At 49.4% G+C, this 14,841-nt stretch overlaps 1 protein-coding gene across 1 annotated transcript in view; it reads right to left on the reverse strand.

Annotated features, from left to right (window-relative positions):
- LOC144595117 (uncharacterized) overlaps positions 1 to 14,841 on the reverse strand; it is a 144,501-nt gene that overhangs the window by 58,956 nt on the left and 70,704 nt on the right. The window contains exons 10-18 of the mRNA XM_078402194.1: positions 13,963 to 14,025; positions 13,792 to 13,827; positions 10,371 to 10,412; positions 7,962 to 8,051; positions 6,037 to 6,090; positions 5,588 to 5,644; positions 5,455 to 5,499; positions 2,055 to 2,108; positions 810 to 873 (exon numbers count right to left, since the gene is read on the reverse strand). Of these exons, the coding sequence (XP_078258320.1) occupies positions 810 to 873; positions 2,055 to 2,108; positions 5,455 to 5,499; positions 5,588 to 5,644; positions 6,037 to 6,090; positions 7,962 to 8,051; positions 10,371 to 10,412; positions 13,792 to 13,827; positions 13,963 to 14,025 (505 nt within the window). The remainder of the gene's footprint in view (positions 1 to 809; positions 874 to 2,054; positions 2,109 to 5,454; positions 5,500 to 5,587; positions 5,645 to 6,036; positions 6,091 to 7,961; positions 8,052 to 10,370; positions 10,413 to 13,791; positions 13,828 to 13,962; positions 14,026 to 14,841) is intronic.

Here is a 14,841-nt window from a genome sequence, read left to right on the forward strand (position 1 = left end):
CCTTTTGCATGAAAAAGTTACCCTTCAGGTTCCTATTAAATCTTTCCCCCCTCACCTTAAACCTACGTCCTCTGGTTTTCTGTTCCCCTACACTTGGCAAGTCTCCGTGCGTCTACCCGATCTATTCCTCTCATGATTTTGTACACCTCAATAAGATCACCCCTCATCAGGTGCTCTGAGGACCCGAGAGAGAGAGATGATGGGACGTGGGCAAAAACCGGGAACAGGGGTCTTAATGTGGATTATGGTGTACAATGCACCCATGTACTATGCTTACATATCTGTTGTGCTGCTGCAAGTAAGAATTTCTTTCTTCCTTTTCGGGACATATGACAATAAAACACTCTTGACTCTTGAATAAACAGGCACAATGTGAAGCAGGCTAAATGGGGTCAAGTGGCCTCCTGTTCCCGTGCAAATTGGTCAGTGGTTTGCTGTCCATTACAGCGGCTGCCTGGCCCCCTGCACAATTACTGCCCAGTTGTTCGATCCAGAAGAAATATAATGTGTAGGAAGGAACTGCAGAACTGCAGATGCCATTTTACACTGAAGAGAGACACAAAACTACCAGTGTGACTCAGCGGGACAGGCAGCATCTCTGGAGAGAAGGAATGTTTGACGTTTCAGGTCGAGACCGTTCTTTAGACTCAATGGGTTATGTTTTGGGTTGAGACTCTTCTTCAGACAGTCTGAGGATGGATCTCAACCCGAAACATCACCCACTCCTTCTGTCCAGAGGTGCTGCCTGTCCCGCTGAGTTACTCCAACATTTTGTGCTTATCTTCAGAAGAAATATAACTTCAACATACCTTCGGCAACTTGTCCGGGGAGAATTACGGATCTACCTGGAAGACCATGATCACCACGATTCCCCTGGAGGAGGAAGCGAAGGGGCAGTGCATTAAGGTGGGAGCTATTCAACACTGGGTCCCCATCACTAACCCAGCAGCCCTGGGTTATTCAGACCCATCTCTGTAATCTGGTAGCACTGAAGATAGAGAAGTCAAGTCAAGTCAATGAGTAGATCCAGACCTGGATAGGGACTGTGTAGAGTGGCTGAAGGTGGGAGGAGGGGTGGTAATAATGGAGGCCCAAGGGGTGTCTGAGGGGAAAGGAGCCATAGAGGAGGCTGAGGGTCGAGGGGTGGGGCTTAGGGTGTCAAAGGTGGGGCCAGCTTGGCATCTTGCCAGAGGTGGATCTCATCACCAGATGCTAGGCCTAGCTGCCGTTAAACCCCCTCCACTGTGAACGCTGTTACTGCAGCAGAGGGCTGTAAGGTCCTGGGACCACATGGACCACTGGTTATGCAGTCCTGTCACTGCACAACCTGCTAGTTACGCATTCCCCCGGTTACACAGTACTGAGGCTGTGCTGCACGCCGGTTATGCTGCCGTAGGATTGCACACCATGCCGCGGGTTGTGAGCAAAAGGGCAGTCTGCCAGTGAGGAGGATGGGAGCTGCATTCACCACTGAAATCTAATTGAAACAGTTTTAGTTTTTGACAGGTACAGAATGGAAACCGAGACCACGCTAGCCAATGATCACCCCGCGCACTAGTTCTATCCTCCCCACTAGGGACAATTTACAGAGGCCAATTATCCTGCAAACCCACGCGTAATTGGGGTGTGGGAGGAAACCGGAGCAACCTGTGAGAACCCACGCTGTTACAGGGAGAACGTAGAGACAGCACCCGTAGTCAGGATCGAACATGGGTCTTTAGCGCTGGAAGGCAGCAACTCTACCGCTGTGCCACCGAGCCGTTACTGTGACACAACTCCGGAAGATCCACTGTGGATGTCACACGATGCACGAGTGACAACAAAATAGCAAGTGCTCACAGATCAACGAGTTTAATATCAACGAGTTTAATCTATCAAAGCCACATGGCTCTGTGTCACTGTGCCGCCCTGCACAGCAAGATCCCACACCAACAGCCTGGTAAGTGGCCAGACACCACCGGTCACTGATGTCTGCCGAGCCTTGAGTTCTGTGGATCAGAACCGTACGCCTGAAAATACACGTGAATTTAACTGATAATCAAGAAAGTGATTACCTTCATTCCGGGCCAGCCTGACGCTCCTGGGATACCCGGTCTCCCTGGATAACCCTGATCGCAAACACATCGCAGAAGTCAAATACACACAGCCACCACACGGGATTCCCCACTCCCACAACCCCCACCCCCCCCACCCGGATTTCCTGGAATGTTCCTGCCGTTATCCCATCCCACGGCACTGTGTTGAGCTGAGTATCTCCATTGTGATGCAAGCTGTTTCACTAGTTCCGATGTCCCATCTAACTGTCCCTGTGTTTTTAATGTGCACCAGGCTTTATAGGTATGTAGGTTAATTGGCTGGGTAAATGTAAAAAATTGTTCCTAGTGGGTGTAGGATAGTATTAATGTATGGGGATCGCTGGGCGGCACGGACTTGGAGGGCCGAAAAGGCCTGTTTCCGGCTGTATATATATGATATGATATGATATGATAATAAGACACCAACTTCTCAACAAAAGAGATCACCATCTATATTGTAGGCCCAGTAAAACTACTCTCATCCACACTTTGGATAATCCACCAGACCAGTGGATTTTCTAGACTATCGAATGCTATAGTTTCCCAACACACATATAATTTGATAGACACAAAGTGTTGGTGTAACTCAGTGGGTCAGGCAGCATCTCTGGAGAAAAAGGAATAGGTGACGTTTTGGGTCAGGATCCTTCTTCAGTATAAATCTTTAGTGTAAAGCAACATCTGCTATTCTCTGTTTCGACACTTTTAATTTGCTTTTTGGTCCAAGATGTCGCAAGGTGCAGTTTCCAGGAAAACAGGTCAGTTCCAAGGGAGTGGGACTCAGCACCTTGTTGGAAGCAGACTGTCAGAGATTTACTGAGTTCACTATTCTTTCATCAATAATTCTCTTTGAGAGAAACATTTCCCTTATAACTTTTCTGACAAGCTGCAATCTCTAAAGATTCTACAGGTGTCCCTCAGCATTGCCCCTCAATACGGCCTCCCTCAGTACTGCCCCTCCCACAGTGTGGCGCTCCCTCAGTACTGCCCCTCCCACAATGCAATGCTCCCTCAGTACTGCCCCTCCCACTGTGTGGCGCTCCCTCAGTACTGCCCCTCCCACAGTGTGGCGCTCCCTCAGTACTGCCCCTCCCACAATGCAATACTCCTTCAGTACTGCCCCTCCCACAGTGTGGCGCTCAGTACTGCCCCTCCCACAATGCAATGCTCCCTCAGTACTGCCCCTCCCACTGTGTGGCGCTCCCTCAGTACTGCCCCTCCCACAGTGTGGCGCTCCCTCAGTACTGACACTTGCACAATATGGCACTCCCTCAGTACTGCCCCTCCCACAGTGCAGCGCTCCCTCAGTACTGCCCCTCCCACAATGCAATACTCCCTCAGTACTGCCCCTCTCACAGTGTGGCGCTCCCTCAGTACTGCCCCTCCCACAATGCAATGCTCCCTCAGTACTGACACTTGCACAGTATGGCACTCCCTCAGTACTGACACTTGCACAGTGCAGCACTCCCTCAGAAAAAGATTAGTTAAGACAAATGTAGGTCCCTTGCAGTCGGAAACAGGTGAATTGATCATAGGGAACAAGGAGATGGCAGACCAATTGAACAACTACTTTGGTTCTGTCATAAACAATCTGCCGGAAATAGCAGGGGACCGGGGGTCTAACGAAATGGAGGAACTGACGGTAATCCAGGTTAGTCGGGAAGTGGTGTTAGGTAAATTAAATGGATTAAAGGCCGATAAATCCCCAGGGCCAGATAGGCTGCACCCCAAGTGCTTAAGGAAGTAGCCTCAGAAATAGTGGATGCATTAGTGATAATTTTTCAAAACTCTTTAGATCCTGGAATAGTTCCTGAGGATTGGAGGGTAGCTAATGTAACCCCACTTTTTAAAAAGGGAGGGAGAGAGAAAACAGGGAATTATAGACCAGTTAGCCTAACATCGGTAGTGGGGAAAATGCTAGAGTCAGTTATTAAAGATGTGATAGCATCACATTTGGAAAGTGGTGAAATCATCGGACAAAGTCAGCATGGATTTATGAAAGGCAAATCATGCCTGACGAATCTTATAGAATTTTTCGAGGATGTAACTAGTAGAGTGGATAAGGGAGAACCAGTCGATGTGTTATATCTGGACTTTCAGAAGGCCTTCGACAAGGTTCCACATAGGAGATTGGGGTACAAACTTAAAGCACACGGTATTGGGGGTTCAGTGTTGAGGTGGATAGAGAATTGGTTGGCGGACAGGAAGCAAAGAGTAGGAATAAACGGGTCCTTTTCGGAATGGCAGGCAGTGACTAGTGGGGTACCGCAAGGCTCAGTGCTGGGACCCCAGATATGTACAATATATATTAATGATTTGGACGAGGGAATTGAACGCAATATCTCTAAGTTTGCGGATGACATGAAGCTGGGTTAGCTGCGAGGAGGATGCTAGGAGGCTGCAGAGTGACTTGGATAGATTAGGAGAGTGGGCAAATGCATGGCAGATGCAATATAATGTGGATAAATGTGAGGTTATCCACTTTGGCGGCAAGAACAGGAAAGCAGAGTATTACCTGAATGGTGGCCAATTAGGAAAAGGGGAGATGCAATGTGACCTGGGTGTCATGGTGCACCCGTCATTGAAAGCAAGCGTGCAGGTGCAGCAGGCAGTGAAGAAAGCGAATGGTATGTTGGCATTCATAGCAAGAGGATTTGAGTATAGGAGCAGGGAGGTTCTGCTGCAGTTGTACAGGGCCTTGGTGAGACCGCACCTGGAGTATTGTGTGCAGTTTTGGTCTCCTAATCTGAGGAAAGACATTCTAGCCTTAGAGGGAGTACAAAGAAGGTTCACCAGATTGATCCCTGGAATGGCAGGACTTTCATATGAAGAAAGACTGGATAGACTAGGCTTATACTCGCTGGAATTTAGAAGACTGAGGGGAGATCTTATTGAAACATATAAAATTCTTAAGGGGTTGGAGAGGCTAGATGCGGGAAGATTGTTCCCGATTTTGGGGAAGTCCAGAACCAGGGATCACAGCTTAAGGATAAGGGGGCAGTCTTTTAGGACCGAGATGAGAAAACATTTCTTCACACAGAGTGGTGAGTCTGTGGAATTCTCTGCCACAGAAGGTAGTTGAGGCCAGTTCATTGGCTATATTTAAGAGGGAGTTAGATGTGGCCCTTGTGGCTAAAGGGATCAGGGGGTATGGAGAGAAGGCAGGTACAGGTTACTGAGCTGGATGATCAGCCATGATCATATTGAATGGCGGTGCAGGCTCGAAGGGCCGAATGGCCTACTGCTGCACCTATTTTCTATGTTTCTATGTTTCTATGTTTCTGTTCTGCGTGACTGTGTGACTGGAGGCATGGATTGGACAGGGTGCGTGTGAGCACAAGGTCACTCAGTGGGGTTCCCAGATAGATCCTAAACTCACCTGTGTCCCGTCGTGGCCTGACGGTCCATCCGAACCGCTGGTGCCCTGGAATCACACAAGAGGGTCAGAACTTTACATCAGGGTCACGCGTGGGGTTTAGCAAAATGTTCTTTCCGTGCCAGGTGCACCTTACCCTCGGGCCCGGTAGCCCCAGCACTCCCGCCTCTCCCTTCTCGCCCTGTAGATCTCCCTGAACGGAACAATGAATCAGATGTGATTAAGTCAGTGGATATACTCGAGGCAGAGATTGACAGATTCTTGATTAGTATGGGTGTCAGGGGTTACGGGGAGAAGGCAGGAGAAAGGGGTTGAGAGGGAAAGATAGATCAGCCATGATTGAATATTTGAGTAGACTTGATGGGCCGAATAGCCTAATTCTGCTCCTATAATTTATGACGGTATGAATTTATGAACTAATCCCCACACATCAGGAACGGGCAGAGGAAGTCTCAGACTCTGCTATGCAAAGATAGCGATGGGTGCGGTTGGGTAGAGGGAGGTTGGTGGGAAGGGGGGAGAGGGGAGAGGGGAGAGTCAGCGTTTCATGATGAACAATTTGTCTTGTTGGAAATTCAAGCTCACCTGGATTGCAGGTATTCCTGTTTTGCCCATCATTCCTGGAAGTCCTTGCTCTCCCTGAATAAAGAACGAGAGACAGTTATGAAGGCCCTGTGCAGACTCCCGAAAACAAGTCTCCCTCCAGAAACCAATGTGTCTGCTGGGACTGAGAGCTGTCTCTGGGACAGGAAAATCTCATATCTCATCCCCACCTTATACACTTCATTTAAGAGCTAGGATTAAAAACAATGTTGCCTGCATTGCCGTGATACTGGGACACTTCAGACTTTAGAGATACAGGCACTTCGGCCAACAAGTCTGCGCCGACCAGTAATCAGCCCGTACACTAACACTATCCTACTCACTGATGACAATAGACAATAGGTGCAGGAGTAGGCCATTCGGCCCTTCGAGCCATTTAATCATTTTTTTTACCGAAGCCAGTTTATCTACAAACCTGCATGTTTTTGGACTGTGGGTGTTATGGTCACTGGGAGAACGTACAAACTATATTCCAAATATCAAGTCATAAAATAATAAATGGGCACAAGCTGATTAACATTGCTTTAAATTCCATAAATGTAACTGTAAATAAATACACATAAATTCCCATCATTCCAAGAGTAGCTCACAGCAGGGGATCCTGTGATTTCGCATCTCCTGACACCCCAAAGCCACTTGGCTGAATAATTGTAGTTCAAACCCTGTCCATGCAGGGCTCCCTCAGTACTGCTCTTTGTTGTGATATTGCTAGGACTACTTTGTTGGTCACAAGGACTACTTTGTTTGCCTGTGTATATAAGTGATTGGTGTGATTAGGTGGCCACTCTGGATCCAGGCGGCCTTGGAACCAACAGCCTGGAGTATAAGCTCCACCATGATAACATCTTAAACAAGTGTACACGTGGTCCGTCCAGAGTCACAACAAAGGTACAACAGGTACCGGACCACGAAGTACAACACTCTTTGCACAGTGTGGCACTCCCTCAGCACTGCCCCTTCCACAGTGTGCCACTCCCTCAGTACAACCCTCCCACAGTGTGTCACTCCCTCAGCACAGCCCCTCCCACAGTGTGCCACTCCCTCAGCACTGCCCCTCCCACAGTGTGCCACTCCCTCAGCACTGCCCCTCCCACAGTGTGGCACTGCCTGAGTACAACCCTCCCACAGTGTTGCACTCCCTCAGCATTGCCCCTCCCACAGTGTGGCACTCCCTCAGCACTGCCCCTCCCAGTGTGCCACTCCCTCAGCACTGCCCCTCCCACAGTGTGGCACTGCCTGAGTACAACCCTCCCACAGTGTTGCACTCCCTCAGCATTGCCCCTCCCACAGTGTGGCACTCCCTCAGCATTGCCCCTCCCACAGTGTGGCACTCCCTCAGCACTGCCCCTCCCACAGTGTGCCACTCCCTCAGCACTGCCCCACCCAGTGTGCCACTCCCTCAGTACAATCCTCCCACAGTGTGCCACTCCCTCAGCACTGCCCCTCCCACAATGTGCCACTCCCTTAGCACTGCCCCTCCCACAGTGTGCCACTCCCTCAGCACTGCCCCACCCACAGTGTGCCACTCCCTCAGTACAATCCTCCCACAGTGTGGCACTCCCTCAGTACAACCCTCCCACAGTGTGTCACTCCCTCAGCACTGCCCCTCCCACAGTGTGCCACTCCCTTAGCACTGCCCCTCCCACAGTGTGCCACTCCCTCAGCACTGCCCCTCCCATAGTGCTACTCTCTCAATAGTGCCTCTTTGACATTTCTCAGATTGAACATTGTGGTGCAGTCCCTGGGATGTGATGTGGACCCACGACCACATGGCTTGTTACCAAGGGCATGCTCATTAAACTCGACAGTCAGGCTGGCTGGCCTGAGCTCTCTCCGGCCCCTTCACAGTGGTCGCCACCTTGCTCAGTGTGTGCTGGCACGTCAATAGCTCCCGACTGTGGCTTTACCTGATCTCCCTTCTTTCCATTTAAATAGATGATGGTTGGTGATTTGGAGGATGCACGAGAACCACTTTCTCCTTGCAATCCAGGTTCTCCCTGTGGTAAAAGATAGAAGCCAACGGTTTACTTGAGTTAGTTTAGTTTAGTTTAGTTTAGTTTAGCTTAGTTTAGTTTAATTCAGGTTCATTTCTTGGTCCCCTCCTCTTCATCCTGTATCTGTTCCCCCTTGGTCAATTAATCCGCCGTCATGGTCTCCAATTCCACTGCTTTGCCGATGATATCCAACTCCTCATCTCCACCAAGTCAATCTCCACCGCCACACACTCTATCCTGACAAACTGCATCACTGAAATAAAATCTTGGCTTCAAATCAATTTCCTCAAACTCAACTGTAACAAATCCGAAATCATCATCATTGGTCCAAAAACGCTCACCAAATCCTCCCACAACTTCACCCTCAACATCGACGGTTTCTCAGTATCCACCTCCCCTCACATCCGGAATCTTGGCATCATCTTTGATCAAACCCTCTCCTTCGACAAACACATCAAACACATCACCAAGACAGCCTTCTTCCACCTCAAAAACATCGCCCGTCTCCATCCATCCCTCTCATCCACAGCTGCAGAAACCCTCATCCACGCCTTCATCACCTCCCGTCTGGACTACTGTAACAGCCTCCTCTATGGTTCACCCTCAAAAATCATCAATAAACTCCAATACATCCAGAACTCCGCTGCCCGTCTACTCACCCACTCCCCGACCCGCGACCATATCACCCCCGTCCTTTACAAGCTCCACTGGCTCCCCATCCCCCAGAGAATCCAGTACAAAATCCTCCTCATGACCTACAAAGCCCTCCATAACCTGGCCCCATCCTACCTGACTGACCTCCTCCAGACACACTCCCACCCGCACCCTCCGCTCTGCTGCTGCTAACCTCCTGTCCCCCCCCCATCCGGACCAAACTCAGATCCTGGGGGGGACAGGGGTTTCTCCATCGCTGCTCCCACCCTCTGGAACTCACTACCCCAAACCATCAGACTCCTCCTCACTCACCACATTCAAAACATCACTGAAGTCTCACCTGTTCAACACTGCCTTCAACCACTGACCGTCGCTTCACCTTATTCTTCTTTTTCTGTTCGTTTATTTATTTATTTTTATGTCTTACTTAACCATGTAAAGCGTCTTTGAGTGTCTAGAAAAGCGCTATACAAATGTAATGTATTATTATTATTATTAGTTTAGAGATACAACATGGAAACAGGCCCTTCAACCCAATGAGTCCACGCCCGACCATTGATCACCAGTTCACACTAGTTCTACGTTGTCCCACTTTCTCATCCACTCCCTGCACATTAGGGGGGAAATTTATGAAGGCCATTTAACTTACCAACCCACATGTCTTTGGGATGTGAGAGGAAACCGGAGCAAGGAATGTTCAAACTCCACACAGACGGCACCCAAGGTTAGGATCAAACCAGGGTCTCTGGTGCTGTGGGGCAGCGGCTGTGCCACTGTGTCACTCTAGGGTATAACAAGGTATAAAGACCCAAACCTCCAGATCCAGTCTCCTAACCCACTGCTTCCCAGCCTCATAGGTCAGGGCCTGTGACTATACCTTACAAATCACCTGTGCCGAGGGTTGTGCCAGATTCCTTTGGACTAAAGACACATTTCCAGGACCCCTTTGTGCCTCTAGTGATGGCAATCTGACTATGAGGGAGCTTATGAGAGAGAGAAAGGGCAGAGAAGGGGGTTTGGAGAGAGAGAATGGAGAGGGGGTGGAGAGAGGAAGAGAGAGGTGCAGAGAGGGTGGAGTGTGGGATGGAGGGGAAAGGGAGGATGAAAGGTGAGGAAGGTTGAGGGAGCAGGAGGGAGGGAGAGAGAGGGTGTGTGTAAATCATGAGAGGAATAGATCGGGAAGATGCACACAGTCTCTTGCCCAGAGTGGAGGACCAGACGACAGAGGTTTATGGTGAAGGGAGAACGATTTAATCGGACTCGGAGGGGTGACTTTTTCACACGAAGGGTGGTGAGTGTATGGAATGAGCTGCCAGTGGAGGTAGTTGCAAGTTTAAGAAACATTTGGACAGGTGCATGGATAGAACAGGTATGGAGGGATACGGACCAAGCGCAGGCAGGTGGGACTTGTTAGCTGGGACATGTTAGCCGTTGTGGTCAAGTTGGGCTGAAGGGCCTGTTTCCACACTGTATCACTATGATTCTCTGACTGTGCAAGAGAGAGAGAGAGAGAGAGAGGGAGGGGGTAGGGAGTGGGCAATGGAGGAGGTAAGGGAGGGAGAGGGGGGAGGGGGAAGGGGTAACGGGCTTGTGCTCTCCATGACGTCCATCTTCATGGAAAGCTGCTGCCACCAAAGCAGCCCGATGTTAGAGGTGACGCTCACCCACCTTTTCCCCCTTCTTTCCCTGGAAGCCAATTGCGTCGTACCCCTGTGGATCAACCAGATAGAACAGCATTAAGATTACCGCAGACAAGAGGAACTGCAGATGCTAGTTTACCAAGGAAAGGCACAACATGCTGGAGTGACTGAGTGGGTCAGGCAGTCTGATGAAGGGTCGCGATCCAAAAGTCACCTATTCCTTTTACTCCAGAGATGCTGCCTGATCCGTTGAGTTACTCCAGCAGTTGGGGGTCTACCTTTAGGATAAACCAACACCTGCAGTTTTTTCTTTCTACATCCATGGAGAACATGGATAAGTGGTGCTTTGGGTCGGGACGTTTCATTTATCAATTAACATTTAACTGTTTAATAGTTAACATTACTTCCACCAGCTCACAGTTCCAGCTGTCCCAAGAGTATCACTGTGTGGGAAGGAACTACAGATGCTGGTTTACACCGAAGATAGACACAAAATGTTGGAGTAACTCAGTGGTCAGGCAACATCTTTAGAGAAAAGGAATAGGTGACATTTCCTACAAACCTTCATCAGTCTCGTTGAAGGGTCTTGACCTGAAACGTCACCGGTTACTTTTCTCCAGAGATGTTGCCTGACATACTGAGTTACTTCAGCATTTTCTATCCATCTCCAAGTGTCTTACTGCTGTACTCCAGGGAACCCAATATCCAATGTATGCACGGAAGGATCCCTATAAGCACTGCTAACAATCAATGGTCTTTGGTAATGATGCCAGAGGGATGAGATATTGTCCAGGGCACCAGGGTATCAACTCCTGTGTATCGGCGAGACCAAGCGCAGGCTCAATGATTATTTCGCTGAACACCTCCATTCAGTCTGCCTAAACCTACCTGATCTCCCGGTTGCTCAGTCCTTTAACTCCCCAGCACATTCCCAATTTGACCTTTCTGTCCTGGGCCTCCTCCATTGTCAGAGTGAGGCCCAGCGCAAATTGGAGGAACAGCACCTCATATTTTGCTTGGGTAGCTTACACCCCAGCGGTATGAACATTGATTTCTCTAACTTCAAATAGCCCTTGCTTTCCCTCTCTCTCCATCCCCTCCCCCTTCCCAGTTCTCCCACTAGTCTTACTGTCTCTGACTAAATTTTATCTCTGTACCTCCCACTCCCCTGACATCAGTCTGAAGAAGGGCCTTGACCCGAAACGTCACCCATTCCTTCTCTCCAGAGATGCTGCCTGTCTCGCTGAGTTACTCCAGCAGTTTGTGTCATCCTTCTATTTAAACCAGCATCTGCAGTTCTTTCCTACACATCAGGGAGAATGCTATCTATTGGGACAGTTTCTTCCCAGCTGTTTTCAGGCAACTGAACCATCTTCCCAACAACTAGAGAGCAGTCCTGAACTACTATACGTCATTGGAGACCCTCAGACCGTCTTTGATCGGACTTTACTGGACTTTATCTTGTCCAAACGTTACTCACGTTATTCCCTTTGTCAAGTATCTTTATACTGTGGATGGCTCGATTGTTATCATGTACCGATGTACAGTGAAAACCTTTTGTTGCATGCTAACCAGTTAACTTTCGCTAACTGGTTAGCATGCAACAAAAGGGTTTCACTGTACATCGGTACATGTGATAATAAACTAAACTAAAAACTAAAACTGCTGCCAGACCCTTTACATCTCTCCACATAGCAGTGACCTCTGACTACACCAACCCAGAACACCAAACCTTCTGAGCACTCAGCTTCCCAGATGTGTGGAGACTGTGGGGAGATAGTAGGACTACTTTAGTTTAGTTTAGAGATAGAGCGTGGCCCTTCAGCCCACCGAGTACGCGCCAACCAGTAATCAATTGTCCCAGTATGTAGGATAGCATTAGTGTACGAGCGATCGCTGGTTGGTGCGGACCTGGTGGGCCAAAGGGCCAGTTTCCACACTGTATTTCTAAACTAAACTAAACTAAACTAAACTAAACTAAACTAAACTAAACACCCGTACACTTGTTCTATCCTACACAATAGGGACAATTTACAAAAAACAATTAACCTACAAATCTGCACGCCTTCGCAATGTGGGAGTAAACTGGAGCACCCGGAGGAAATCCATGCAGTCACAGGGAGAACGTACAAACTCAGAACAGACAGCACCAGTAGTCAGGATTGAAGCCGGGTCTCTGGCGCTGTAAGGCAGCAACCCGACCTGTTATCGGGCAACTGAATAATCCTACCACCATCAGAGAGCAGTGCTGAACTACTATCTACCTCTTATGTGAACTTACGGATTATCCTTGATCAGACTTTCCTGGCTTTACCTTGCACTAAATGTTATTCCCTTAAGATGTATCATTACACTTTAATGGCTTGATTGTAATCATGTATTGTCTTTCTGCTGACTGGATAGCACGCAGCAAAAGCTTTTCACTGTACCTCGGTACACATGACAATAAACTAAACTGAGCTGACATAACTGCTGTGCCTTATGCCCACGGTTCCTTATGCCTACTCTTCTAAAGTAAGTTTGTGTGTGAGCATGCATGTACGTGTGTATGTCTAAGAACATGTGCATATCAATGAATGTGTGATGCGTACCCAACAGTCTTTATTTATGCAGAAACAGAACTGCAGATGCTGGTACGTACCAAAGTTTGATACAAAGTGCTGGAGTAACTGAACAGGTCGAATTGGGAACTGGCTTCACCTTGCAAAGAACGTTATTATCTTATCATGTATCTATACACTGTAACTGGCTCAATTGTAAGCATGTATTGCCTTTCTGCTGACTGGATAGCATGCAACAAAAGCTTTCCACTGTACCTCGGTGCATGTGACAATAAACCAGACTAAAATGCTGCTGAGCCACTGTACGGATACTCTGCAGGACCAAAGGTTTGTTGCTACACGTGTGATGCAGTAAGTCCCAGTCATGCAGGCACCATTTACGGTGGGGCGTACCCGCTGGAATTCACGGCATGACGGAGCGCACTGGGGAAACCAGTGTAACTGCCACGTACTCTAACACTCAAACCTGCCGTGCGGAGAAGGTAGGAACTGCAGACATTTCCGTGGTGCTACAGGCATTTTGTTACCGGTCAAAAACCTCAGGCAGGGAGGGGAGGGGAGGGGAGGGGAGAGGAGGGAGGGAGGGAGGGAGGGAGGTTGAGGGCCCGGCTGGGGATGGGACCACCAGTGGGGGAGGACTGGGTGCCCACCACTCCAGCTGGGCCGGTGCCCCGGCGTTAGAAAGGCCCGTACGGTGGATCATCCCTGGGAACAGGAATCCTTGTTATTCACGTTATTCACGTTAGTCCCTTTATCATGTATCTGTACACTGTAGATGGCCCGAATGTAATCATGTGTTATCTGGTGTGGTTAGCATTTCATTGTATCTTGGTACACGTGAGAGTCAACTACAGTCAAACTCAACAACGTTGGGAGCTGGGACATTACCTTTGGTCCTGGAACACCCGGAGGCCCAGGAGGTCCCTGTGAAACAAATGGTGCAAGAGATGAGTTTCCGAAGAGCAGGATGAGCAGAGAACAATCGTGGGGTCATCCCGGACAACGGCCCGAGTCCAGCCGTTCAGCGCAGCGCAACTCCGCCCCACATCCCCCCCGTACCTGTGGTCCTGGGACTCCTGTGGAGCCTTGTCGACCAAGCTCTCCAGAGGGACCGGTTACACCCTGCAAAAGAAGCAAAGCTGTGCCTTTACATTTAAACTAGGGCCCGGTTTTAACTCATACGTTCATAAGTTATAGGAGCAGAATTAGGCCATCGAGTCGATTCCGCTACTCAGTCATGACTGATCCATCTTTCCCAGTCAAACGCATTCTCCCACCTTCTCCCCTCAACCTTTGACATCCTTACTAATCAAGAACCTGACAATCGCTGCTTTAAAAAATAGCCAATGAATTGGCCTCCACAGCCACCTGTGGCAATGAATGCCACACATTCACTCCTCTCTGGCTAAAGAAATTCCTTCTCCTTTCAGGAGACACAGGCGAATCCGTGCAAAGCATCGTCCCACTACTCCACAAGATGTACAGAGCACTCCCTCGGTATCATCCACTGGACAATCAATGCGCCCCAAACATTGTCCCTTTGGTAGTGCGGCACTCCCTCAGTGTTGCCCCATCACTGTGGTGGTGGGGAGGGAGGTATTGGTGGCAGGAGGGAGGGATTGGTGTAGGGATAGGGTTGGAGAGGGGTAGTTGGGGAAAGGTGTTGGTGAGAGTTGAAGGGTTGGTGGGAGGAAGGTTTTGGGGCAGAGGGTTGATATGCATAGAGGGGCTAGGAAGAGGAGGCAGAGGGCGAGGGGCTGGGTGAGGAGGTCAGGCACTGGGGGAGTGGGTGGGGGAGAGGATGAGTTGTGGAGAGGAACTTGATGGTGAGGGGAGGGGCTGGTGAAAGGGAAGATTGGAGTGGGAAGGGGTGATGGGGCGTGCTTGATGGGGGATGGGAACAGTTTATTGGAAGGTGCGTGTGGAGGTGAAGTTAGG

Source organism: Rhinoraja longicauda, chromosome 7 (assembly GCF_053455715.1).
Source record: "Rhinoraja longicauda isolate Sanriku21f chromosome 7, sRhiLon1.1, whole genome shotgun sequence".
Lineage (NCBI taxonomy): Eukaryota > Metazoa > Chordata > Chondrichthyes > Rajiformes > Arhynchobatidae > Rhinoraja > Rhinoraja longicauda.